The 27,005-nt window shown below is 40.6% G+C and overlaps 1 protein-coding gene across 1 annotated transcript in view; it reads left to right on the top strand.

Moving 5' to 3' along the window:
• Positions 1 to 255: 255 nt before the first annotated feature.
• Positions 256 to 27,005, top strand: part of igf2r (insulin-like growth factor 2 receptor) — a 36,221-nt gene continuing 9,471 nt past the window's right edge. Inside the window, exons 1-38 of the mRNA XM_072686173.1 lie at positions 256 to 428; positions 1,051 to 1,190; positions 4,998 to 5,116; positions 6,005 to 6,103; positions 6,291 to 6,423; positions 7,429 to 7,540; positions 8,176 to 8,275; positions 9,316 to 9,475; positions 9,735 to 9,918; positions 10,437 to 10,540; positions 11,315 to 11,470; positions 11,944 to 12,099; positions 12,201 to 12,488; positions 13,274 to 13,424; positions 13,516 to 13,693; positions 13,926 to 14,041; positions 14,580 to 14,739; positions 15,175 to 15,351; positions 15,834 to 15,935; positions 16,609 to 16,710; positions 16,839 to 17,013; positions 17,318 to 17,491; positions 17,604 to 17,747; positions 17,943 to 18,121; positions 18,285 to 18,372; positions 19,060 to 19,263; positions 19,360 to 19,490; positions 19,604 to 19,707; positions 20,327 to 20,460; positions 21,027 to 21,223; positions 21,357 to 21,483; positions 21,652 to 21,783; positions 21,966 to 22,228; positions 22,737 to 22,949; positions 23,887 to 23,937; positions 24,070 to 24,168; positions 24,268 to 24,426; positions 25,112 to 25,310. Coding sequence (XP_072542274.1) covers positions 304 to 428; positions 1,051 to 1,190; positions 4,998 to 5,116; positions 6,005 to 6,103; positions 6,291 to 6,423; positions 7,429 to 7,540; positions 8,176 to 8,275; positions 9,316 to 9,475; positions 9,735 to 9,918; positions 10,437 to 10,540; positions 11,315 to 11,470; positions 11,944 to 12,099; positions 12,201 to 12,488; positions 13,274 to 13,424; positions 13,516 to 13,693; positions 13,926 to 14,041; positions 14,580 to 14,739; positions 15,175 to 15,351; positions 15,834 to 15,935; positions 16,609 to 16,710; positions 16,839 to 17,013; positions 17,318 to 17,491; positions 17,604 to 17,747; positions 17,943 to 18,121; positions 18,285 to 18,372; positions 19,060 to 19,263; positions 19,360 to 19,490; positions 19,604 to 19,707; positions 20,327 to 20,460; positions 21,027 to 21,223; positions 21,357 to 21,483; positions 21,652 to 21,783; positions 21,966 to 22,228; positions 22,737 to 22,949; positions 23,887 to 23,937; positions 24,070 to 24,168; positions 24,268 to 24,426; positions 25,112 to 25,310 — 5,635 coding nt within the window. The 5' untranslated portion in view covers positions 256 to 303. The remainder of the gene's footprint in view (positions 429 to 1,050; positions 1,191 to 4,997; positions 5,117 to 6,004; positions 6,104 to 6,290; positions 6,424 to 7,428; positions 7,541 to 8,175; positions 8,276 to 9,315; positions 9,476 to 9,734; positions 9,919 to 10,436; positions 10,541 to 11,314; positions 11,471 to 11,943; positions 12,100 to 12,200; positions 12,489 to 13,273; positions 13,425 to 13,515; positions 13,694 to 13,925; positions 14,042 to 14,579; positions 14,740 to 15,174; positions 15,352 to 15,833; positions 15,936 to 16,608; positions 16,711 to 16,838; positions 17,014 to 17,317; positions 17,492 to 17,603; positions 17,748 to 17,942; positions 18,122 to 18,284; positions 18,373 to 19,059; positions 19,264 to 19,359; positions 19,491 to 19,603; positions 19,708 to 20,326; positions 20,461 to 21,026; positions 21,224 to 21,356; positions 21,484 to 21,651; positions 21,784 to 21,965; positions 22,229 to 22,736; positions 22,950 to 23,886; positions 23,938 to 24,069; positions 24,169 to 24,267; positions 24,427 to 25,111; positions 25,311 to 27,005) is intronic.

The raw sequence follows: 27,005 nt of genomic DNA, 5'->3' as shown, positions 1-27,005 counted from the left end.
TGTTTATAGGGGGACCTGGCTTTGGAACCGGCCTTCCAAATAATGCAGCGTAGTACTGCTCCTACCAGGAAAGAAAGCAAGCCCTACACCCCAAGTAGTGCACATCCTGCCGATTTGAGACGCGCCCACTGTTTTGGAACGACACTGATGACGAAGCGCAGCGAGACCACGTGGTCACTATCATGTGTCTTCTCGTCATGTGATTGTAACAGCGGCAGCCAGTTCCTGCCATCCAGACTTGCTGTATCATGTCGGACATCGCGCACTGAGTCTGTCGTCTTTTGGAAGCAAAACAGGGGCAGTATGAGAGCGTGTAGCTTGGCCCTGGCTCGCCACACTGCGTTCCTCTTTCTTCTCCTCAGCCTGCGCCGTTCCCTGTCCCAAGCGCAGGGGTCCGATGGCAGCGCGTGGCTTGGAGACCTTTGCAGGTGAGATCCGTAGCATTACAAAGCCCAGGGAGACCTGCCTGGCCTACGCCTGCCACTGGTGTAGATGAGCTGCTGCTGATGCATCAATAACCTGATTTAGAAACTAAAAACTGACCGAGTTTAGCGTATAGATGCTTGCAGTGCTGCTGCACTCTTGACCGGTGCTGGACAGCCCGCCTCCTTCTAGTTCAGCTTGATGTGGCCTTATGCGCTTTCTTCTCATGTGATAGACTGTGTGTTCAAAAGTTAAGGTCAAGGCTATTTACACGTAGAGCATTAGTGAGGTCAGGTCTGGATCACCAACACCACTCCAACTCATCCCAAAGATACTGGATGGAGTACAGTCCAGCACTCCAGAATACACAGTTCCACTGCTCCACAGCCCACAGAAAGTACCCCTCTGGATGATGGATGGCACTGGACGCAGTGACTTCAGGCTCATGCGCTGCTGCTCCACAGCTACAGAGAATTTGTGGAGAAAACCTCAAAGACGCTGCATTCACTTATTAAGAATGGATTTCTGGATGTGTTCGTATTAAACATTGTGTTACCCACATGTTCCTCACGTTCCCGAGCCTTCATGTCATGAGTAACGCTTCTGCTTTCTTATTTCCCCATGTAGCTATAAATGGGAGGCCGTCGACCAGGACAACAAGGTCAAGTACACCATGAAGCTCTGTGCTTCATCTCCGAACACCGCTTGTGGATCAAGCACTGCAATCTGTGCCCAGAGTCTGGTCAGCAAAGGGAACCATTCAGTGGGTGTGTACAGTATACCATACCATTGCGATGCCAATGTTTCATAAATAGGGGTGGGTGATATGTCAGAAATATAAAACATAAAAACTGAGGATATCTGTAATAAGCTCAGCAAAACATATTGTCTTCATCACAATTTTATAACGTGTCATTCCCCACACCTGCTTTTTTAGAAGGTAAAACAGGACATAGGGCTGCTGCAATGCATGGGTGTAGGAAGTAGGAATGGCCAAATTGCTTAGTTTTAGCAGTTGTGTGGCTAGTAGGAGTCTGTTATGTAAAAAGAGTTGGGGTGACTCCTTCCATGTGATCATCTTAGCTGCAGCACAAGACTCAGGAAACCAGCTTCAGACACCAAAAATGTCTTGGGTGATCGACTATGAGGAAGGGGCGGTGGATTGTCATTGTGACACTTTATTTTTGGGTGTACCATTTCTTTTAAAAGTGCTGACCCGTTGGCAGCTTAGGGTCTCAGGTTTCGCTTGTCATATTATAGGTGCTTTCAGACAGATTCGCTGTAAATTGGGTTTGACTTACCATGTGATTTGTTTTGCACTGCGTTGTTTTAGGAAAGGTGATGGGAGAAAGAGACCTGTATAATGTTACATTATTTAATCAGCAAGACTAATCAGAAGTTTTTTTTCCTGGCTGACATTCGATAGGCTTTCTTGCTTTTCTTGCTAAACACAGGGCCTTTATCTCCAGCCTCAGTTTTTATAGAGACCTGGTTTTGATAAGTAGTTAAATGAATCATTAATAGCTACTTCATGTAGGTCTGGACCATGCTAGACCATCTCAGCGTTTCCACAGTGGCCTGCTGGTTTCTGTTTTCATCACTTACTTTTGTGTCTTACCTTTTTATTGAGCTTTCATTGTGTCCATACATGCTTTTTATGCATAAAATAAGGTTGTTTTTGAAGGGGGAAAAAGTCTTAGACGTAGCAAGATGTTTTCTTTCACACCAGAGAAAAGTGACTTAATCAGATCAGCACAGTAAGCTTAGCTCATGGCTTTTGTAAAGGCTTAATAGTTCATCATGACCCTTTTTCTTTCAGATTAGGATACTGCTTACTCTTGTGAAATTGTAATTGGTCACTTATTGTGTTCAAATTGATCTTCCAAACCCCGCCTGTAGCATGCTGTGGACGTGGTTGTAAATGTGGCCCTCATTCCTGTCTGGAGGTCAAATGCTGAACAACACAGCATAGTTATTTGCTCATGTGGAGTCATATGACCTCAGTATGAACCGGATCAATCCATTATTTTAAAGTCTGAACAGAATACATGTGATGCTTTTGACTTTTGGTCTTAAGCAGAAATGTTGCTACCTCCTCTTAGAGAATATGCCTCTAAGCAGTTAGTTTTTAGCTTGTGCATTGTGCTATTAACTTGCCTCTATACTGTACTTGTATGACATTGGAATATCAAGTCTTTTTTAATGAGAATGAAACAGTTAGTTTCATAGTTGAAACATTGCAAACAGCAGATTTGGTTGTTTGGACCAAATCACAAAAGGTTTTTACCAATGCAGGAGTCAGAAAAAAGTGACAGTGTTAGTGTGTTAGTACAGTGGAAGAGCTGCTCCCAGATCATCTTAACACTTCACAGAGTAAGATTTTAAGTATGGCTTATAACCCTGCAGTGAGTGGACTTGTATGGTCTGGATTTATGCTTCACTCACATGTGCAAACATAAATGAATGCAAAACCGTGCCAGGACGCTAGACCCTCATTATGACCAATGTAGGAAGTGCACCTAGTGCAGCCAGTGTGGACTGAAACTTGTTCTTATCCGTTCCATCAGGTGGATGACTAATGCTTACACCACACGTCTGGTGTAAGTTGGCCAAGAAACCCACTCATGGTTCCTTGAACCTAACAGTTAACTAAAAAGGTGCTTATTTGCTGTGCTGATAGGCCGAGAGCTTCAGATTATTTTGGAAGAACAGTTTAAAATTTGTAATGGTGTGACCGCTTCCATGTGCTGTCATTCTTAGAGGAGCAAAACTAGTTAATCCAATCAGAACCAGCTTGTTTGATCACAATGTTAGCTTTTGTTATATGTCCTTTTAGTATGTAGTAGCAGCACTCGGGAGTTTTGCTACCCAGCCCTAATTCACATAAGTAAACAAGGCTCTGTAACTGACGACTTTGTTAACAGCAGTTGAGTCTTGGCCAGCTACGTTGATGAGTGTTGTGTTAAGCTGTTGGAGCAGTCGAAGGCTGATGCAGCTTCTGCTCATTTCTTTCCTTAGATATTCATATGCTCATCCTTATTGTATTGTATTCTTATTGTATTTGTGGTCATTGGGTTTATTTTGGCGCTCATTTTATCTGCCCTAGTTAAATTGTAAGCAGGGCGTAGGTGTCATTTAGCAGGTGTTTCCTATAGTACAGCTTGTGTTCTCTATTCAACAAGTGGAGTTTGCAGTTATAGGGGGGATGCTAATGATAATGCATCAAATAACTATGTATGATGTAAGATGGCAAAGTGCGCTGGGTTGGAAGACTATTTTAACACTGAGAATCAGGCGATGAGAACGTTGTCTCGTTAGTTTCTAGAAGTGGTTCTGCCAGGCAAGAGCTGGTTCTGTTTACAGTACACAGGAAAGCACCGCCATGCTCAGCGAATCACGTTCCCAGGCTGTTTATTCCCTTGGGCTTTACCCTGTCAGGTCATTTGGCCGAAAGGGAAAATTATGGACATCTATAACATCTCTTGACTCTGCTTTCGAAAGGTTTCAGGCCAAAAGTCATATGTTAATGTTCTTTGAGGTTGGAATGGAAAAATCTGTGGTGCTTTAAATAAGTCCTGACTGCAGTTCTTACAATGCTGTTTAAAATGCTTGAAATCAGTGTTTGAGATAAAATCCACTAAATCTCTTTCAGTTGCAGAAAAATCTGTAAACATATTCTAATATATTAGCCCTTTGTGCAACTTTGGGGATGTTTGTTAGATTTTGGTAGGAAATGGGGGAACAATAAGCTGTATATATAATGTAAGAGAAAGAATATTAAAAGAGCTGTGTGTTCAGTTGGCCATGCTCTCTCTGATTGGGTAGTGGAAGCGATGTTGGTTGGCACAGAGACACGTAATGTTGGTGCGGTGAAGCCAGAGACCCACCACTTTCCTCAGAGCGCCTCGGCCGCCTGTTGATGACTTATCGACGGCAGTTGGGAAAGAGGTGTTGGCTGGCTTTGCATGTATCGGAGGAGGCGTTTTAAATCCTCACCTTCCTAATGTCGAGAGCGTTGCTAGTGCTAGGGGATTGAATGAGTGGGTTAATTGGCAGTATTTGAGAGATGAAGGGGAAAATTTGACAATAAGACTTTATAAAAAAATAAAATGTGCTTGTTTTACATGACACACTATTATATTGTTTATTATTTAGTTAATTTTTTTTTTGTTCTCAATGTTTGAAATGTTGAATAAAACCTCTAAAATACATTCTGCTGTTCTGGACATACATTATTTAATAATAAATATTAAAAAAATATTAATGACAGATTTTAGACTTAATTGTAGTGTAGATATCCTTATTGTCCTTGACTCCCCAAACTTCATCAGTCAGAGTATCATGTCATTCTTTTTGGAACATTTCTGTTAATCCATTAGTCATAAAATGTTCACATGGCTGCTGTTCATAAATGATGTCAGAAAATAAAAATGGAAAATAATGATGTGGTTTTGGTATGTCCATGATGGTGTGTGGGGTGTGTGTGTAATAATTCATTGATTGCTAATATGCAGATATGTATATTGACAAAGGGCATGTAGACTGATCGCTGTTTATTATGTTGTTTGTTCTAGGCGAGCTCTCCTTGCAGACATCCTCAGATGGAGGGCTTGTTTTCAACAGCACACAGAGCTGCCAAAACGCAACCAACAAAGTTCAGAGCAGCATCAGTTTCCAGTGTGACAAAACAATGGTAAGACCCCAAAGACTCTTTAGACTCTTAGTCTAAGTGAATGGAACAACTACATAGCACATTTCTGGTAACACTGTGTAAGAAATGCCACAGACGGAACAATATGGCAAAATATTTCTGCAAAAATGAAACTTGAAGCTGCTGAATTATTTCCTGTTCATAAGACCCACACTCTAGATTTTTGCTTACTCATTTAGCACACCAAGTGGGCATGTGGCGCGCTCACAGCTAGATAAGTAATCACGTTGAGATCAGTAGTAAGGAAACAGAGGAAACCCAGTAATGTCAGTTCTGTTTCTTTGCACTTTGTCTCAAAAGTTCTGTGAAAAAAAAAAAAAGTGAAAATACTGTTTTGTAATTGCAGCATTTTCATGTGTACTGCTGTGCAGAAGTTTAGAATCACTGATTGTGTCTTATTTTTGAGAGAGAGAGAGAGAGAGAGAGAGAGAGAGAGTGACACGCACGCACACACAGTCTTGACAGTCTTTTACTAAGAGTGCAAGTGTATATATTTGGCTTTCTGTGAATGGCAACAAGGGAGGAAAGAGTTCAAATGCAGGCCACATTAACAAATGCAGTAATGCCAGTCAACAGCAACTTACTGATAACCTGCCTAAGTGTTTAGATTAGAGATATTGCATAATCACAGCTTTCTGTAAAACATCACAGCTTTCTGTAAAATGTTAGGACTGTTGTACTGCCAGAAGAGAGAAATGCAGGAAGTTTGAGTCTGTTTTGTGCTCACAGCAAATAAACCAAAACCTCCTTTCAAATAATGTCCCAACTTCCTTTTGCGCGGTTTGATCTATGTTCTGTTTCTGTAATGGGACTGAAACACACAGCTCAGCACTCCACTCATCAGCTCTCCTGTCTTTGTTTATACCAAAGGGCACACCAGAGTTCGTGACTGTGTCGCAGTGTGTGCATTACTTTGAATGGAAAACATATGCAGCCTGCAAAAGAGATAAGTTCAAACCAAATAAAGAGGTAAGTGCAATGTGGCAGGATGGTTAACAGTGTGTGTGTGCCTGTGTATCTGTACCCTTTTTGAATAAACGACTTGGCTCTTCAGTCAAGAGAAGACATCTCCTTTGTTCAAGTCACCTGAAAACACAGAAACTCACTGGGAACCTTGAGCTTCTTGTTCATTGCTTTGTTTGTTCGCTTTGTTAAGGTGCCATGCTATGTCTTTGATTCTGATGGGAAAAAACATGACCTCAGCCCTCTGATCAAAGTGACTGATGGCTACCTCGTTGACGATTCGGACGATGACGTGGACTTGTATATTAACATATGCAGAAATTTGAGTGAGTAACTCTCACATTATGTGTTTTAGTGACGATTCTGTGAGGTACACTGTCAGTATATCATATAGCAAATACATTGAAACATTTGAGTCTGTCTTAATATTTATTATCCCAGTCAGCCATCTTTTATTCTGCTTTGGTTGGAGTAACTGTCTCTACTGTCCAAGGAAGGCTTTCTACTAGATTTGGAGCTTTGCGAGCTTTGTGAAGATTTAATTGCATTCAGTGATCAGAGCATTAGTGAGGTCAGGATGGTGGGTGATCACCACCCCACCCCAACTCGTTTCAAAAGTGTTGGATGGAGCACCGTCGTTCCAGAGAACACAGAACACAGTTCACTGCTCAATGCGAATAGGTGCCAATAGGGTCATGTTTATCTGCTCCAGAGAGTCATTTTCTGTTGGAAATACTTTTCTTCAGGGCCTAGACAAGGTGTGTTAGCAGTGTCTGCAACTTAACATTAAGTGAATGCATTTATTAGAAGGGATGTCCTAGTTCAAAGGTTGCATTTTTTTAAAGGACGCTGTATATGAAGGTGTAGCCTTTGAATGCTGTGTAGGCCAAGAAGAGCTGAAATGAAACGGTCTGCTCTATGGTGAATTTGTAGTTTGTGTCACAGCACCACTGTGTGTGCCCTTGATGCTGTCTCATGAAACACCGCTTCTATCAGCTAGCAACCTTGACATCTGCAGTTGGCATGCAATGAATCTCTGGGTATGTTTCCTAGTGCAGAAGAATGCCATGGAAAAGAAGGATGCATTTCTCGGACGCATACGAAGGAGCCTTCAAAATGGCACGGCCTAATTGCATACACAGCTGTAGTGTATAGTTTTTGAATATGTGTGCGGCAAATTAGATATTTTATATATGACTCTTTTTACTGCATTAATTTTTCTGTGCATTATTTCTGTGTAGGTTTTTTCTGAAGCACACTCAGCAAAAGCTCAGCAAGCTTTTTTTTTTAGGCTTTTATGTTTCTTAATCACTGTCCTTTTTCATTTGCAGACAGAGCAGAGAGCCAGTGTCCTGAAGACTCTGCTGCCTGTCTTACTAACCGCAGCAGATCCTTTAGCATGGGCAAACCTGGCAAGCCACTGGAACTGATCTCTAAGGACAGGTAGGTACATGTAAACCCGCAGCTTGACACGGTTCACTGTCTGCCTCGATCTGTGTGTGAAGTTTGCTGTGAAGTCTTCCGTAAACCTCATTCTAGATAACACAGTAAACCGTTGTCTGACTTTAGGCCTACATTGGAAAGACTTCTTCTGGACAAGCGCATCCCTTTTGAAATATACCAGAGTTGATTTGTTTCATTTGCGAAAGTTGTTATATTTCCAGGCTGAGTTTAAAGTCATTGTTTATTACAATGATAATTCAGTATTATGAATATTGATATTAATATTCATAATATCAATTATCAGACGAAGGTTGGAGTACATTCTGTTTAGGTTGCAGTTTGTTTTGACTGTATTAGTGCATTTCACTTTCGCCAAGACCATCATCCCTGCCATCTACTTAGCATTAGTTGTTTTGTAGTTGTGTACCGTCCAGTCCTCTTTTCTTGTTTGGTGCTTTTTAGAGGTGTAATGTTGATCACATTCCGAGATTTTGATTTAGCAAAAGTGCTAAATAAGCCCTCCGCAGAGCAATGTTGCATTCAGCCCCACCAATTAAACATTTTTGTCAGCATTATTTAGAAAACATTGAAAGCTTGTCTTTGATCTGATTCTCATTCTGCTTTATGTATGTCAGGTTGAGGCTGCGGTACGAGGGCGAAGCAGAAAGTGAGCTGTGTGATGAGCACAAGCCTGCCGTCACCATCACTTTCATTTGTCCATCCAGCAGACAATTGGTAGGAGCCACACTCCCATTCTACTGCAATTGATCATTTTGTGTTTATTTTAAATAAAATACTAAATATTTGCTCAATAGAATTTTTTTGGATTGGATTTATTAAATTAAATATTGGGAAACACATTTAGTAGGTGAATTCAACAAAAGCAAACTTACAGCTGCAGGTTGTCTTCAGTTCTGAGACTTAGAAATTGGAATGTGAAATGACTAACTTTCCAGGGCAATAAGAGACTTTTGCAAAATGTGCTTGTGTGCACTGATAAACACTGGTACAATTCTTCTGGGAAACGTTCAGATTGGTGAGTGCTGACTGGAACAGCACAGTGGGGTAAAGACCTCACCCCTAAGCCTGTATACCACAGAAGCAGCCTCCCCCTCATTACAGGACATCTACCACACCAGGGCCATTAGGAGGGCACTCAGATATCACCAGGGACAGCACACCCCTCCTACACAGCCCTTTTCACAGTTCTACCATCAGGCAGACGCTATGGGAGTGCTATGGAACGAATCACTCAACACACTGCCCCTTCCCATCTCACATACACATACACACACACACACACACACGCACATCATTATTGAACTCTACTCAGCTATACACACACATACTGTTATTACATTCACTGCTGCTGACATGCTACTGTTTGCATTGTGCACAGTACTCTGTGTATTTTATTGCAGTGTTCTTTGTACAATCCTGCACATGTAGTATTTACTGCTATGATCCGTCCACAATGCCACACAGCAATGTTTACAATGAAAGCTACCTATTTATGTATATCTCGTATATCTGTCTTATGTTGTTTTCCTTTTGTTGCATTGTTTTACTTGTAGTATAGTTTTTAGTTATACATAGTGTGTGTGTGTGTGTGTGTGTCAGTAAAACTCTTGCATTTTGAATCTGTGCCACTGGTGAAAACTGACTAGTAATGTTTTCTCATGTAGCTTGTCACATAGTTTGGGATATTCCTCTTCTCTGATGCAGTGACACAAGTTCACATGCTGGAGCTGACATTGATTTCTTTGTCTTTCCAGGGAAGTGATCCTAAGCTGACAGCCAAGACAAACTGTCGCTATGAGATTGAGTGGGTGACTGAGTACGCCTGCCACAAAGACTATGTTGAGAGCCATAACTGCAAGCTGACCAGCCAACAGCACGACATCTCCATAGATCTCACACACCTCACACACAACTGTAAGACAGTGTTCCCCTCTTCCCAAAGTAGTCGAATACATATTTGCTTCCTTACAGTAGTATACACTGTAGTACATCTACAGTAATTATGAATAAGGACATGTTTAAGGAGAATAATAACTTATTAATGTTTTTTTATGTTTAAGTAATCTAAATGCTAATAACTAAGCACTAATCGGTGCAGGCTCCCTGCATCCATGAGTCTAATCACAAGTACACAAATGAGATTCTTTTTCTTCTATCCTTACGCCATGTCCAGCTGGAGAAACCTACATGACCGAGGCCAAGATCGGGAAGGACAATTACATATTCTATCTGAATGTGTGTGGGCAGACCACAGCTGGCGAGTGCAAAGATGATGAGGGTCATATATCCTCCTGCCAGGTGAAGGAGTCTGGAGAAGTGAACAAGATTGCTGGGCGATACAAGAATCAGATTTTGAGGTTTGACAACTCTGCTTTTCTTATGTGTAGCTAATTTCAGAATGTCTTATGAAGCTTTAAAATAAATATAGCCTAAATAAGATGAAGTCGTACAGCAGTGCAGAAAAAGAAACATGAGGGCTGATTATGCGGTCTTTTTCAGAAAGCAGCTCAATGTCCAGGTAAGCTTAAGAAAGAAAACCATTGAAGAAAGCGTTACGGTTAAGCCGAGTTAATATATCAATTTGAAAGCTGTGGCAGATAATGGGTAGAATGTCTTAATTTTTGTAATACTTTTCAGAAAGCAGCTCACACTGACGATCAATGATCAAGCTAAAGAAGTATTCAGATACATTGTAAAATTATACATTCAAAGAGCTAAGAAAGAAAGAAAGATAAATTAGATGAAAGCAGTGATAAACAGAATTGAAAGCAGACCACAGTGTTTTAAAAAAGAGAAACTGTTTGCAATAGTGAGACTTCTGTTGTGATGGATAAGCTGTAAGAAATAGTGTTTGGCTGTTTCTGTCTTGATCCAGGTACTCTGATGGAGAGCTCACTCTTATCTATCCAGGAGGAAGCAGATGCAGCTCAGGCTTTCAGCGTATGACAGTAATCAACTTTGAGTGCAACTCTACTGCAGGTTGGTGTACGAATGACTCACTCACACACACACACACACACACACACACACACACACACACACACACACACACACACACTCTCACTCAATCATTTTGCCATTCAGTCTTGTGCTGCTGGGTGTTTGAGAACTCTGCTCTGATAAACAAGGCAGAAGATGGCAGGTATTTTACCCTTTTGTTGTTTGTTTGTGAAAGTTGCCCAATTTGGTTTATGCTGTCAGGTCTCATTCAGTTTGTATTGACCGGTTTGGCTTGACTTTTTTCCACTTTTTACAATAGTTATTCTTTCTGTTAAAAAAAAAAAAACACTCAAAATCTCTCATTTTCTGCGTACAAGCACAAATGTGCTGATTAAACATTTATACTCTGTACTTTCAACAGATTGTTCTGATGAACTGTGAGTGAGAAATGCATTATATTAAATCACATCATGCATTTATTACCAACCTCTAAGAGGCTAACCCCTAACTTTTGTGTGAATGCCTAAACTGCTCTTCACTTCAAACTACATTACTGATGCAATTAGCATCAGTTACTCTAGCCCTGTGGCATTCACAGAATGTGATAAATGATTGCTGAATATATTGCAATGATTTCTGCATTAGGACCGCTAACTGAGTAATAACCCTGGAATTCAATGTGTTGAAGAGATTGTGAAAACATCTGTTCTGCTATAGGGTGGGAGCTGCTGCAGCTTCTTGTTGTATTGACTTTTAGAATTGTTCCCCCTTCATTAATTACACGATTGCTTTGAACCTGCCATTGTTTTACAGAAAACGGCCATCCAGTGTTCACAAGAGAGACGGACTGTACGTATTATTTCAAGTGGCAGACTTCCTATGCATGCGTCAAGGATGACAAAGACTTGTTGTGCAGAGTCACAGATGGCAGAAAGCGTTACGACCTGTCTCCTCTCACTCGCTATCCAAGTGAGTGTACAGTGCTTGTTTTAGATTGAAGTGTGTAATTGGAATGTATATCACTGTGATTTAAAAAAAAAAATGAAAAAGAAAATAAGTAGTACTAGTGTGCTTTAATTTAACCATTTCTAAGGCTCTCCTTAAGAAGCGCCAGACCATCAAAATCTAGGTTCTCTAATCAGTCCTTCATTACAGTAAATCAGGTGAGAGCTGCTGGTGGAACTGAATACATCCATGCAGTGTCTGGAGTTGACAGAGAATCAACAACCAAACCTGTGTTCTTACTGTGTTCTTCTAACCAACAGATCAATAACTATCTAATAAATATCACATTTTCACATGACTTCTGATAATATGTAATGCCACTAGAGGTATCCTTTACAGCATTAAGTCATTCGCATGTCACCACTGACCACGACTAGTTCGTACTTTCCCCAGATTGACTACTATATTTATCTACTGTATAACCACACCTCTTTCAGGATCAGAATCACCGAATCCGATTCAGAACTGGGAGGCAGTGGATGCTAATGTTCCAGAGTCTGACAGAAAGCGTGTTTACATCAACGTATGCCAGAAGGTCATCCAGCAAGAGGAAACCAGATCCTGTCCTGAAGATGCAGCTATATGCGCTGTGGGTAAGTGCAGCTCTACCTTCGCTCCCTGAAATGTAGTTGTCTGTTTCTGAAGTTTTGCCTATGTTGAGAATTGTACAGTAAATCTCACACTCTTTTCTTAGGGAAAGAAAAATCAATCAGTCTGGGTAAATTCCTCTCCTCACCGCAGAAGGGGCCTCATGAGAATAACTTGAGGCTCATCTACACAGAAGGAGACGAATGCCGTAAAAACACAAAGATTAAGACCATCATTACTCTGAAGTGTAAACCCGGTGATATTGAGAGTGCCCCCATCATGAGGAGTGTGTCCGTCGACGGCTGTATTTATGAGTTTGAGTGGCAGACAGCTGCAGCCTGTGTCCTTTCAAGAGCCAGTGGAGATGATTGTAAAGTGGAGGATTCTAATGCAGGTTAGGACAGCAGTTCTTTACCCTTCCATTTACCTCAAATGTTGGCCAGCCTAGACGTAGTAGATGTAGTCTTGTTGGTTTAACATTGTTTTATGCTAAAAGTATGTTTTAACATTCTTTGCATCATTAGAATAAAAAATCTAGCATTTATTCAGTTAATAGTAAAAGATTTTTGTTCTCAAAGACTAGTTATTCTGATAAGCTAAATTAACTTGTGATTCTAGATATGCTCAAATCCACCAATATCCACCAATAGCACCTTTAACAAACTTAACAAAGTACTGATTAACCAAACCAGGTGTTTAAGAATAATTGCACATTCTGTAACTGCAAATACAAACTCTTAACTGTCTTCATGTATTAGAATTATTTGTAATAATATTTTTTAGCTGGAGGTTTTCATTAGTGTTTTTTCAACTGGATGGTTTTTTTTGGCTCTCCAGCTGAATTAATGCTGTGCAAGCTAACCGATAAGCCTCTTTTTAAGTAGACAATAACTGTTTTCCTATTGTAAACTGCAGGATAATTGATCTGCAGGGACAGTCTTACATGCAAATAAATGCTTACTGCCCAAGTGCCCAGTTATATATAATTTCAATGTATTAGTCCTAACAGTACAGTAGCAAAAACTGCCTATTTTAGTTCTAATTCCTAAGTAATGCAGGGAATTGTAGGGCATAGGCCATTTAATTCTATAACATTGTAATTGTTCGTGATCTTTCTGTGTATCTTGGTGCATTTTCCCTTATAAAAGATGGTCAATAAAGGTGTTTTTATCGTTCCAGGTTTTTCATTTGATTTGACCCCACTCAAGAAGGCCAATGGAGGCTACTACAATATGTCAGATGACCGATATGACTACTTCATTAATGTCTGTGGGAGTGTTCAGGCTGAGAGTTGTCCTGAAACAGCAGGGGCCTGTCAGGTTGAGAAGAGGCAAGGCCGTTTTTTTTTTTTTATTTCACTGAAGCCTACAGACTCTTTTGGTGGTAATATTTTTCTGAGCTTCTGTGTTCTCACTCCACAGCAAGACGAGTTCTTGGAACCTCGGTGAGTTTAATTCTCGGCTGTCGTATTACGACGGCATGATCCAGCTGGACTACCTGAACGGCTCTCGCTACAACGACAAACAGCACACACAGCGATCCACGCACATCTCCTTTCTGTGTGACAGAGAGGCTGGACCAGGAAAACCTGAGTTTCAGGTACAGCGTCTGTCAGGAAGAGAGCTGGTGGTGTTTGTGCTGACTAAGGTTTCACTGTCCAGCTGAATTAATGCTGTGCAAGCTAACAGATTAGCACTTTTTAGTGTAATTGCTCTGCAGGGACGTAGTGTTTTTAGATCACTTAGACAGATGCCCTTTTTATAAGGCATTACTTATTTATAAAAATAAAATAAAATAATGATTGTCCTGGTTGTGATGTTTCCTCACCTAGGTTGAGGATGACTTCACCTACAACTTCAGGTGGTACACCTCTTACGCCTGTCCAGAAAGACCACAGGAGTGTGTTGTCACAGACCCAATTACTTTACAACAGTATGATTTGTCTAGGTGAGCGCTGTCTTTCAATTCTCAATTTTTTTAATTTTATTTATTTTTTAAGTCACTCGAATAACCCTAAACAAATTCACTGCTCACATTCATGCAACTGTGAAACACAGAGTTGCACTGGAAACCTGCTTGTCTCAGTCATCACATACTTGCCTCAAACTGTTTGAGTTTATTAGGGAAGCTTACACCTCACCTAGCTAACCAATTCATAAACTGCTGCCATAGTAGCCAATAGCTAGCTAGCATTATATTAAGTTCTGTCAGTGCACAATGGCAGGGAAAAAGCCTGCAGAAAATATACATAAAGAAATGCCTAAAGACATATTGGTTAAACAACTCTCGACTGGACAAGGGTTCAACATCAAGCATCACACTTACACACACACACACACACACACGTAAATGTCTGGCTATAATAAAGATCCACCTCCTTAGAGGTGGATATACAGCACTTCACTAGTCCTCCTGAGCCTTTTGGCATGAAGCTGTGCGCACAGTTAGACTTTGTAGTGAATAGCTTTTCTTTTCCTTCCTGCAGTTTGTCAAGGTCTAACGGGCCCCGCAACTGGCCGGCCATGGATTTGTCTGACCCCAGCAGGCGAAGGAAGTATTACATCAATGTGTGTCGACCTCTCAGACCTGTGTCCGGGTGTGATCGGCTGGCCTCTGTTTGTGAGATGACATACGAGACTCAGCAGGTCAGACAAGTAGCATCTTTTCCTCAAAGCACAGGCAGGAAACAGCCCCCTAATGTTCTGCTGCAATAAAGCCAAGGCTCTGCTACTACTGCATTTTCAGTGCTTGCTTTCTGCTTAGATGAAGTTACATAGTTGGAAAGGGGAGGATAAAGATATGTACCAGAATGTACCACATAGTGTTGCTGTGATGTCTGGTTATTATTATATAATAATTGGTTTATTAAAACAGTTCAAATCTGATGTGAAAGTGGCTTTTTCAACTGGTGCAAAAATAGGATGGTGACCGTACAGAAGCAGAAGTTAAACTTGAAGCAATGTAAAGTCTTAGAAGGTTCCTCCTGACAATTTGCCAGGGCGTGGATAAAAAAAGGAGTGTTCTTTTAACAGCTTCTGCACCTGTAACCCATTGTATTTGTACATGTGGTGTTCCTGCAGGGAGTGCCAACTGAAAAAGTCTCTGTCAGTAACATGGGCATGGCTCTGAAAGGCCCGGTGATCCTAGAGGAGAACCAGCTGATGCTGGAGTATACGAACGGCTCAGCATGTAATGCGGATGGAGTGATGACCACATACACAACCCGCATTCACCTCATCTGCTCAAAACAATCTGTGGTAAGGATTAGGTCTGGATTTGTTCTTTTAACACAGGAGTTAGACCCTGCAAAGCGGACAGCCGCAGCATTTTAGAGCTCAGTGAATTTTTCATTTTTAAAGAATCCGAAAATCATTATTAGAAGGCATGTAGTGTTCCAGGCATTCTTACAGACTTGTGTGTTGGTGGTGCTCTATAGAATTGATACAATTCAATATTACAAAAATGCACGCACAGTACACAGCAATATCATATTTGTTAATCACATGGATGCATTTCAAGAGAGGAAGCTTTTAAAATGTTAAATCAGTTTCAGTCATACATTTAAATACATACATAGATAAAGTGCAGTGAATATCAATGGCACTGAAAGGGAAACCAATGCTGTTGTGTGAATCCAGGGTCGGTGATAAAAAAAAAAAGTATTCTAATCACTGCGATCCTGCATAGCAAAAGAAATCAGTTTTTTTTTAACCTGAGATCATATTTTCTTTTGGTCCAGTCTTCAGGTCCACGCTTCTTGAATATTCAGAACTGCACAGCTAACTTTATGTGGAACACAGCAGCAGCCTGCGCAATCTCAACTGCAGTGGTTACTAACCAGGTGAGTCTTTTACATTCTTTGATACTGCTACTACTACTACTGTAGTATAGGTTTTAATTCATTTGTAGGCTACTGTACAGTGTCTGGAAGGATAAACAGATTATTTCATAACAATCTACAAAGCTGAATAACTTTGAGAATGAATTTATGATAAGACTAGTTTTTGATAATCAATTCTTTAGACAGATAGCTTGCAAAAAAAGAGATCTATGGATAGATTATTGTTTATTTATCATGTCACAGTTTATTGACATACCTTTCCAAAAAGTGTAGTATTTTTAATAAATGATACATACGTTATTGTTGAACAATTGGCATCAATTACAATCACAAGTTTCTAACTTTTGTATGATGGTGTATGTATAGAATTGATTGAGTCTTTGGAAAATTGGTACCAATATGGTGCCACATTTGGTGTCGCACTGCATAAGGAAACACACTTCATGTATGTGGAGTATGTGGATAAAAATGATCAAAACCTATAGTGTGTGTGATAAAACTGTGAATAACTGCACAATACTAAACAATCACAGCTGAGAATGACCGAAATACTCAGCAAAAGAGTTTGACATTGTGGTTCATATAACAGATATCTGATCCATGTTACGTCGTTGTGAACTGTAACCCTAGAGCTTGTGTTTATATCTGTGTGGTCGTGTGGTGTTTTTCCTAGACTTGTTCTTTGAAGGATCCCAACACTGGCTTTGAGTTCAACTTGCTCCCCCTGGCCTCCAAAACTGGATATAACACAACTGCAAACGGAAATCAGTTCATTGTAAGAACAAATACAGAAATCTGTTAATTTCCTTTTTAGCTTTATTAATGTATATGTGAAACAAATTTGATCAATACATGAAATTCCGTATTGGGGCGTTTTATTGAACAAATGTGTAACTCCTGCAGGTGAACATCTGTGCTGAGGCATCTCAGTGTGGTTCAGATGAAAGCAAGTCTATAGCAGGCTGTGTGTTGGAGAACGGCAAGCCTCACAGTCCTGTAGGGGTGGAGAGGTCTCTGCAGTTCTCCACGGATGGTCTTCTCACCCTGACATACAAAGGAGAGCTGGACAAACAACTGGGTGGGTTCCTGCTTTATATGGTGCTCTGCTGTGTTGTTGAACCCTTATTGGTAATCCTTAGTAGTAGCTCATTTAAACACGCAAAGAAATTCTATCAGTATTGCATTTGTGTGTTTTTATGTATACATTCATCCAACCTCACTAGCGCTCCTGTTGCTGAATCAATCAAATCCTTATAACAATGCAGAATTTAGTAGAAAGCCTTCGCTGGACAGTAAACACAGTTAGACCAACAAAAGCAGGATAAACTTTGTCCATTAATTTTGTGTTTAACTGTCTCTGAACTGTCCCTCTCACTTTGCAGGAACCAGAGCTACCTTCACCATTAATTTTGTGTGTGACCAGAATGTCACAGCAGGCTCCCTTAAGGTCATTCGTGAGGAGCTCAGCACGACCTCACATGTTCAGCATGATGTTCTCTTTGAGTTCTCCACAGCGCTGGCTTGTGAGCCTGCACCTGTGGATTGTCGTGTGACAGGTATGGTTGATTGATTGATTGACTTATTTATTTGTTGTTGTTGTTGACAGTTTAGGTTTTTAAAGGTGACTTTGATGCCTTTGCGTCTCATAACGTCTTCTTATTCTTGCAGATTCTCAGGGGAACGAGTATGATCTGAGCGACCTCAGTCTGGATGATAAGGCCTATGTTCCCTTAGATACGTCAGAGCAGGCCAAGACTCAGAAGTTCTTTATCAACGTTTGCAAACCTCTGCCTTATGTCGTGGGCTGCCCTAGTAAGTTACTCTTGGCCGTACTTTGTCTGTGTTTCCATCTCTCATTTTTTTTCCCCCCATAGTAAGAAAACTTAAGAAGATGTGCTACAGTTTTAAAAGAACCGTTTCCATATGCTACCAGTGTGGAGTTAAACATGTGCGCCATCCAGTTAAATCAAGACCGATGGAGCACTAACAACCGTTTATCGTTGACAGTTGGAGTAATTGGAGCGTGTGGTCAAATTAATGGCAGAAGTTTGAATCTGGGTTACGTGCAGTCCAGCCCGCAGGCAGCTTCTGATGGCTCCATCAGTATCGTTTACCTCAATGGAGAAAAATGTGGTGCAAATGGTCGCTTCTCAACCAGAGTGATCTTCCAGTGTGATGACAGCCCTGTAAGCATCTTCAGTCATCTTTTCATTGCTCCTTTCAGTCACTTGCTCATTAAAGAGTGTTCCTAGCACTTGTTTGTTTCTGAACTGGTTTTATGAACCTTGTTGTAACTTGTTTTCAAAAAAAATTCCTTCTAACTTAAACTTGTATCTTCTCTAATTGCAGGGCTCACCTATGTTTGATCGCAAAGATGGCTGTGAGTATGTCTTCATCTGGAGGACCTCTGAGGCTTGTCCTGTCAAGAGAGTTTCAGGTAGGGGAACACCAGTAGCAAATAATTTCACAATATAAATAATCTTTAAAAATATATTTTTTTTGCAAATGCAATGATGTGGTTGGTATAGGATAGTAGGTAATGCACTGTTTACATCATGATGGCATGGAACAGTGATAGAAAATCCTGCAGTGTGACATTTCAGTGCACCCCAGGGCTCAGCAGAATATTCAGTATTGCTTTTGATGTCTGCTGCAGCAAGGAGAAATAGACTGGATATATAGCCCCCCCTCGGTCCAGGCGTACCTATTTATGTACAACACATCTCCAACAAATACACTACTGGAGACATTAGTGTGTGTATAACACTGCTGTAGTCTGTTGCATGTAGTCTGTCATCTCTGCGGACACATGAAGCATGATTGCTATTTTATGTCACTCTGCATAAGACCATCTGCAAAATGCCATAATTATACATGTCCTGTTAATAAAATGTTTTACATACTTATTTCTTTAACCTTTGTTGCTCCTTTTTATAATTTGAAATGCAGCAATACGTGACAAGTACTGCTGCTGCAATAGTAATAATAATATTATTATTGCTGTATTATGTTCTCCAAATATCTATGCATTCATTTATAACTGTTTATTAAAGTCTGTGGCTTTGTTTGACCCTTTTTCTTTCCTGTAGTTCTATTATCAAACCTATTTTTTGGTCCCCGCTAGGTAAAGACTGTAAGGTAAAGGACCCCAAGAGTGGCTATGAGTACAGCCTTATGCCGCTGTATGGGAAGGACTATGAAGTCAAGAGTACGCAGTATGAATATCACTTTGCAGTATGTGGTCCAATTACAACTTCAGTCTGCCCACATGGAGAAAAGAACACTGTGGCTTCTTGTCAAGTAGAGGGCACCAATCACAGAATTTCTGGTCAGTAAATGACATTATCAAGCCAGTGTTAACACGTTAGCTGTTGCTTTTGCTGTTACCAGACATATTTCATGCTTTCCCCCAACCTCCCCACAGGGATGACTACTCAAGACATAACGTTTGATGATGGAGTCATTATGATCAATTACACACATGGTGAAACCTGCCACAAGATTTATGAACGTTCAACAGCCATCCTCTTCTCCTGTGACCACAGCAAGAGTCCAGTACGTGTGTTGTTGTTTTTTTGTTTTTTTCCTCGGAGTTAACTTAGGCCAGGCATCGTTTCCTGTTTTCTGAGTGTGTTTGTCTAAAACTCTTTGTAAATTGTTCATTGCAGGGGAAACCAGCTTTCATTAGAGAGACGGCAGACTGCACATACCTGTTCGAATGGCACACTGATTTGGCCTGCCCTCCTTTTAAAACTACCAGCTGCTCCTATAAGTGAGAATACATTTATTTATATTCTCCCTTAGTACTGCACAATCACATTTACCGCCTCCATTAAACATAATCATGAGTGATCTTGACATTTAGCTAATTGGCTAGTGTTAGATATTGTTTTATATTGATTCTGATTCATTAAACCGTTTTATGTTAACAGGCTCGTTTCTTGATTTTATTTAATTAATTTATTTATTCATTCTTTTTATGTGTTTTTTTTTTTTGTTTGTTTTTTTGTTTGCTTTTTGAGCATTTACATTTATGGAATTTAGCAGACGCTCTTATCCAGAGCGACATACAAGGTTATTCATATCACAGAGGTGGGCTAATGTAGTGTTAGGAGTCTTGCCCAAGGACTCTTAGTGGCGTAGCGCAGCACAGTCACCCAGGCTGGGAATCGAACCCCAGTCTCCCACATGGTGTGGTAGCTCAGTGGCAGGTAGTGGTGTTATGCATTTAATTGATACACTTCATCTTTAAATCAAGTCTCATTGATAAATCCACATAAAAGAACTGTTGGTGGTGTTGATTTCTGTACTGAGAAAAAGCACTGTGATTATGGTTTTAGCCTTCCCTGCAGGCCTCTAAATCCCCAATCATTCATTGTCTCTTTGTGTAGTGATGGCTCTGGAAACTCGTATGACCTGTCCTCCCTGGCTCTGCACAGCACCAACTGGGTCATCCTGCCTCAGTCTGGAAACAGGGATCAGCGCTACTATATTAATGTGTGCAAATCTCTGGTGCCTCAGAGTGGTAAGTCCGTACTCTTTATACAGCCGGCTAGTGCTAATGCCCTTAATATGAAGCCACAACTGTCAAAGCTAGCTCTCAGTTAAAGAATGCTGATTGAAGGTGAATAGTAGTTTAAGACTGGGGCTGATTTGTGTCCTCTTATCAGTCATTAAATAAACACTAGAGGTAGCATGTGAGTGTGGCATGGGTATCATTGCTGTGTGGAAATCAGCATGAAATGCAGGATTTTAGTAGTAAAATGAGCTTTCACAAATATAACACACATTAGAGACAGATACAGTCGTGGTCAGAATTTTGCATACTTAAATGACAACCGGTCATGGCAATATTGCAAACATCCACTTCAGATTAATTCAGTGGTGCTGAAAGTTAAAGTCTTCACTTGGCATGGCCAAGGGAGCTTTTCTGTGACCACGAAAAAGGGTGTGTTTGACGGCACTCACTGGATTGACCAACATACAATAAATTGGGTAAATTGGCCATAAGTGAATGCACATGGTCTGCAACAATACTCATACTCACACAGGCTGTGGTATTCGTTGTGTTTCTGCGTGTGTGCTTTTTAGGCCTATGGGGTTGTCCAAGCAGTGCTGCAGCGTGTCTAAAGAATGGTGATGATTATGTGAGTCTGGGAGAGGCGCAGGCAGGCCCGCAGTGGGAGAGCGATGTCCTGGTGCTGAAATACACAGACGGGGCTTCCTGCCCTGGAGGCGACCGAAAAAGAACCACCATCATCCGCTTCAAATGTGACCGTGAGAAAGTGGTGAGATACTGTCTGTGTGCTCTGTTACTGCAGGCTTTGAAGAAGCATGCTGACGTGAATTGGTAAATGGCCAAAAGCCAAGAGGTGAGAGAATTGTGTTGTGTGATTGAGAGTCTTTTGTTTGTTCCTACAGGACTCCAAACCCACTCTGATCACAGCACTGGAGGACTGTATCTACAACTTTGTGTGGTTCACAGCAGCTGCTTGTCCTCTCAACACATCAGAGCATGGAGACTGTAGGGTCACTAACCCAGCCACTGGTAAGTATTATTTATTCATTAATTTCTGCATTATTACACTGATTAAATCATCATACTACAAACCTTTTGCTTGCACATAAAAAAATACAGGACAATTTTAAAATTGTCAGGCTAATCTCTCAGTGAGTAAATGTGTGTATTTATTGTTCCTGTTCTGTTCCTCCACAGGACACCTCTTTGACCTGAATGCGCTCACTCAGTCCAAAGGCTACACTGTGTACGACCGGGAGAACCAGAGGAAGATGTATAGGCTCAACCTATGTGGGCCAATAGAAAATGTTGGCTGTGCTCCAGGAACAGGTGAGTCCTTAACGTTACCCTACATAAGTTGCATGAGTACAGTTGGCACGATATTTCCTAATGTTGTTCTTATCAATTTTATTATAGATAATGACATTTTATGCATTGTCAGTAACCATATGAGCTGTTTGAGATTACTGTGAGTGAACTTTTAACACTTTAACATCTTGTTGATGCTGCAGGAGTGTGTATTAAGGACCCTAAAACAGCCTTGAATGGGGGTAATGCCTCCAAGAAGCTGGTCTATAAGGACCAAGTGCTGGAGCTCACCTACGAGGGCGGAGACACATGTGAAGCCAATCCCTCACTGAAACACAAGAGCGTCATCAGCTTCATCTGCAAGTCTGAGGGAGGAGGCACCAGTGAGCCTGTGCTGGTAGACTCTGACAAGGACACATGCACCCACTTTTTCTCCTGGCACACTTCTATGGTCTGCGAGCAACAGGTAACACAGGAAATGTGGTGTTTAGCCGTAGTAGTTGTGTGCTTCAGCAACGTTCACTGAGTTTGTAGTGTTCCATCAGACATTTACAGTCAGGTAGATGGTTTGGATCTTTGCTTTTCAATCCCAGCCTTGAAGACCCAAACTCAGGACATTTTATGGGGTTATTGCCCGCTCTTACACGTCTAACATATTTCATTAGGGACTTGGCAAGTGGCTTGTGATGACCAAACATGTTCAAAAGCTTAGTGTTTTTAAGATCAGCTTAACTGGTAGAGAGAATGATCTTTGTGCTCACAGGCTTTTGGGAAACCTAGTTTCATTATGGCTATCGCACACACAGTGTATGTGAATGTGGAATTAATCATGCATTATGGTCTCTTGGTTAATGTACAATCCCACAGTTCTAAGAAGAATCCTTGAATGAACTTCAGGACCCCATCGACATTCACTATTCATGACTGACTGACTATCTGACTTATTGCTCAATCTGTTCTGTGTTTGTGTGTAGGTGAAGTGCTCAGTTTGGAACGGACCAAACCTGTTGGACCTGAGCCCTCTAATTCACCTGAATGGGTACTACACCGCCACGGATGAGGATTTGGACAAGGACAAGTCTCCTGACTTCTACATCAACATCTGCCAACCTCTTAACCCCATTCCAGGGGTTACATGTCCTCCTGGAGCAGTGGTGTGCATGGATCCTGCTAATGGAGATCCAATTGTGAGTAAATTAGATCAAAAGAATTAAGTGTATCTCCAGAAATATGAAGATTTTGTGCTAAAAGATTTATGAAACTCGTAAGATTATGCCTGGAAGGCCGTGTTAAATTAGTCAATCAGCCTAATTAATTTTTATTAATTTTATTTTTTATTAATCAGTCTTATTTATTGAAGTTGTGTAAAAACGCAAATTGAAGCATGCACAATGACGTAAGAACTGCTCAGCATTGGTAGCTGAGGTTTTCCTGCAAATGATGAATCTGCTTCTTTCATGAAAACAAGTGTCTGTGTGCACTTTCCTCATTAACATATCATTTGCAAATGCCGTGCCCTGTCATGCATATAATTTACATGAAGCACAATGGCTTTCAAGCTGATATTAGTGAACCAATAAAAAGACCACATTTGTAAGCTAGTGAGCAAAAGGCTATCTGCATGGTTTTGATTTTGTAGGTATAAATAAGTCATATCCTTTACAGAGAGACACTCCTGCGTATTCTAAAGCATAATTACCATTTATTTGTTTCATTTAATATGAGCACACACTGCTTAATTAATATTGTTGCAGTATACGAAATGCATTAGGTAAGCTGAGTCTTGTATTTCTGGGCTGTAGTTATCTACTGCATCAGCAGCAGAAAGTGAAAGCCAAGTGCGGTTTGTTTTTAAATTTATCATTAATAGGCTCAACATTTATTTCTCAGTGTGCATAAAGACATCCATCCACTTTTGCTGTGTACACAACATTTTTGCATTATTGCATTGATATTGCTGATTACAAAAACAAAACATTTTTCAGTTTAATGTAACTGATATGCTGACATTTACATTAACTACAAAACTACAAAGAGGGATGGGTTTTTTTTTGTTTTTATTTTTGTTTTTTAATTGTGACAGTCGCTGTAACTTGCAACTGTAATAATTTTTTTCTTGTGCAGGACATTGGACGTGTCTCTACCGGTCCCAGCTACAACGCAGTCAAAGATGAGGTAATACTTCCCACAGTTTCCACTTGTAATAATTTCCTTTGGGTTCATTACATTCTGTTTAATGGCACATTCTGTTTATTGGTGCATGGGTTTCTTCTATATCCTAAACTGTTTCATTTTCATCTTTTCTAGGTGGAGATCTCTTTTACTAGCAGTACACCTTGCGCTGTAAATTCTTCTGTTAATTACAGCTCCAAAATAATCTTCACCTGCCAGAGAGGCACGGATTTGGTAGGAGTTCATTCTAATGCTTTATAGGGGGAGCCCACACTCTTTCTTGTCCTATAACTGTGTAGGTGTTGAGTGTGAGCCTTTCTCTTGTTAATGCAGGGTTCTCCAGCAATGATTCGTCAGCAGGGCTGCATGTATGTGTTCGAATGGGCCACTCCTGTGGTGTGTCCAGAGACCGTCAGTGCAAACGGCTGCTCGCTGAACGTCTCTCAATTTCAGTACACCTTCGATCTGTTGCAGCTGTCTGGGATCGTTCAGGTAGCTTTTGACTTCCACACAAATCCTTTTATAATCATTTTATAGGACGTGAAATTGAACCCCTGAAGAGTTTCTCTAAAGTTTTTAAAGCTAACCATTAGGCGACATAGCAGCAGTTCTTTGGATCCAAAAGCTAATGGGCAGGACACAGCATTGTTTTCATGTTTTCAAACTGGCTAATCCTGCTGAATTTCCTGCAACTTCCAGCACCCTCTACAGGCGATAATGAAAAGCTCCAATGAGTTATACACATTGTTGTCTGGAATTATATCCTCCATTTTCCCCCACAGACCGTCAAGACATGTTGGCACTGAAAACATGGTGTGTTTCAGGAAATATAAAATCAAGAAAAAAAAATATCTTTCTAAAAAGAATCTTCGTTAAAAAGTGTTCGACTGAAACCTTGAGATGTGCGAATGTGCCCAGCATCTAAATGAGATTTTGGAGATTGCGTAGACATGCAACACTTGCATATTTATGTGAGAAATGTTTTCACTGTGAGTTTAAAAAGGAAGGTAGCAAAATGCCCCCAAGAATGACTTTCATAACAACATATAAAATGATGTTAAATTCTGTGATCATATGCTGTGTTGATGTGTAATGAAAATAATGTGCAGATGAATATTAATGTTGTGTTAATAATGTTGTATAATAGTCTTTAAGCTCATTCTGTGGTAATTTGTAGGTTAGGGCTTCCTCTGGCTCCTACAAGATCAACGTGTGTGGTGCTGTGACCGACAAAGACTGTAAGAACAGTTCAGTATGCCTGGTGTCCAGTGCTTCAGCCTCCTCCTTTGGCATCAGCAAGGCCATGAGTCTGAACTACAACTGGGAGGAGCAGGCTGTGATTATGCAATACGGCGGTGGTGACACCTGCCCTTCAGGTCAGTACAGTGCTTGTCAGTTGACTTTTAATACTTATTTAAAACTTTAGACACACGGTGGATCTTCATTGGGTCTTCATTAGGTCTCCATTACTGTACTAAAAAGGAAAAACTTAGCAAAGAAATGTAAATTTGCATGCACATACAGTTGCTGTTGTGTTTTTTTAAAGAAGAGGACGTTTTTGTAAACTTAGTTGTGTCACACTGTCTCAAGCTGATCATTTTTCACAAATTTAAAAATATAATTTATATTTCAACTGCTAAGATGTAAAAAGAAAAACAAGCAAACAAACAAAAAACAAAATCAGTGGTTTGGTGTAAAATGGTTTATTGTAGTGAAATATACAGGCTCTTTACAGTGAGGGTAATGGGATTTAGGGGTCTCGACATCTACAACTAAATTTTACAGTACACATGCATATGCTATGAACAAAAGTATTGGGACACTTGCTAATTCATATATATATATATATATACATATACACAGTCATGCCCGAAAGTATTCATACCCCTGTCAAAGTTTGACTTAAATTTACTTTTATTTAACCAGAAATTATATTTTTGCCTGGAAATGACACAGGCATCTCCCAGGAGATAACACGATGATGTACAAGAGGCATCATTGTGGGGAAAAAATATTTCTCAGCTTTTATACACATTTGAACAAAAAGTGGCATGTCCAAAATTATTCATACCCTTCTCAATAATTAATAGAAAAGCCTTTATTGGCTATTACAGCAATCAAACGCTTCCTGTAATTGCTGACCAGCTTTTTGCATGTCTCCACTGGTATTTTTGCCCATTCATCTTTAGTGATGAGCTCCAACTCTTTGAGGTTCGAGGGTCTCCTTGCCATCACCCTGATCTTTAGCTCCCTCCACAGATTCTCAGTTGGATTCAAGTCAGGACTCTGGCTGGGCCACTGCAAAACAATAATGTTTTTGTCTGCTAACCATTTCTTCACCACTTTGGCTGTGTGTTTTGGGTCGTTGTCGTGCTGAAATGTCCACCGGTTTCCAAGGCCAAGTTTCTCTGCAGACTGCCTGATGTTGTTGTTGAGAATCTTGATGTATTGCTCTTTTTTCATGGTGCCATTTACTGCGATCAAGTTCCCTGGTCCATTGGCTGAAAAACACCCCCAAAACATTAGGTTCCCACCACCATGTTTGACAGTGGGGATGGTGTTCTTAGGGTTGAAGGCTTCTCCTTTTTCACGCCAAATGGTGCACACATCATTGTGGCCAAACAATTCAATTTTTGTTTCATCTGACCATAAAACAGAACACCAGAAGTCTTCTTCTTTGTCCAGATGAGCATTTGCAAAGGTCAAGCGGGCTTTTGTGTGCCTTTTCTGGAGAAGTGGTGTCCTCCTCGGCCTGCGTCCATGGAACCCAGCAGTGTGCAGTGTCCGTTGAACTGTCTGCCTTGAGATGTCGCCACCAGCAGAGTTCAGATTCACCAGGATGGCCTTGGTGGTGATCCTTGGATTTTTCTTCACCTCTCTCACTATTCTCCTGGCCAGCACAGGTGTCACTTTTGGCTTCCGACCACATCTTCTGAGATTTTCCACAGTGCGGAACTTCTTGTATTTTTTAATAATACTTTGCACTGTAGCCACTGGAACTTAAAAAAAATTTTGATATGGCTTTATAGCCCTTTCCTGACTTGTGAGCGGCCACAATGCACAGCCGCAGG

This window comes from Salminus brasiliensis, chromosome 1 (assembly GCF_030463535.1).
Source record: "Salminus brasiliensis chromosome 1, fSalBra1.hap2, whole genome shotgun sequence".
Taxonomy (NCBI): domain Eukaryota; kingdom Metazoa; phylum Chordata; class Actinopteri; order Characiformes; family Bryconidae; genus Salminus; species Salminus brasiliensis.
The sequence above is the reverse complement of the archived record's forward strand: the minus strand, read 5'-3'. Positions and strand labels throughout refer to the sequence as shown.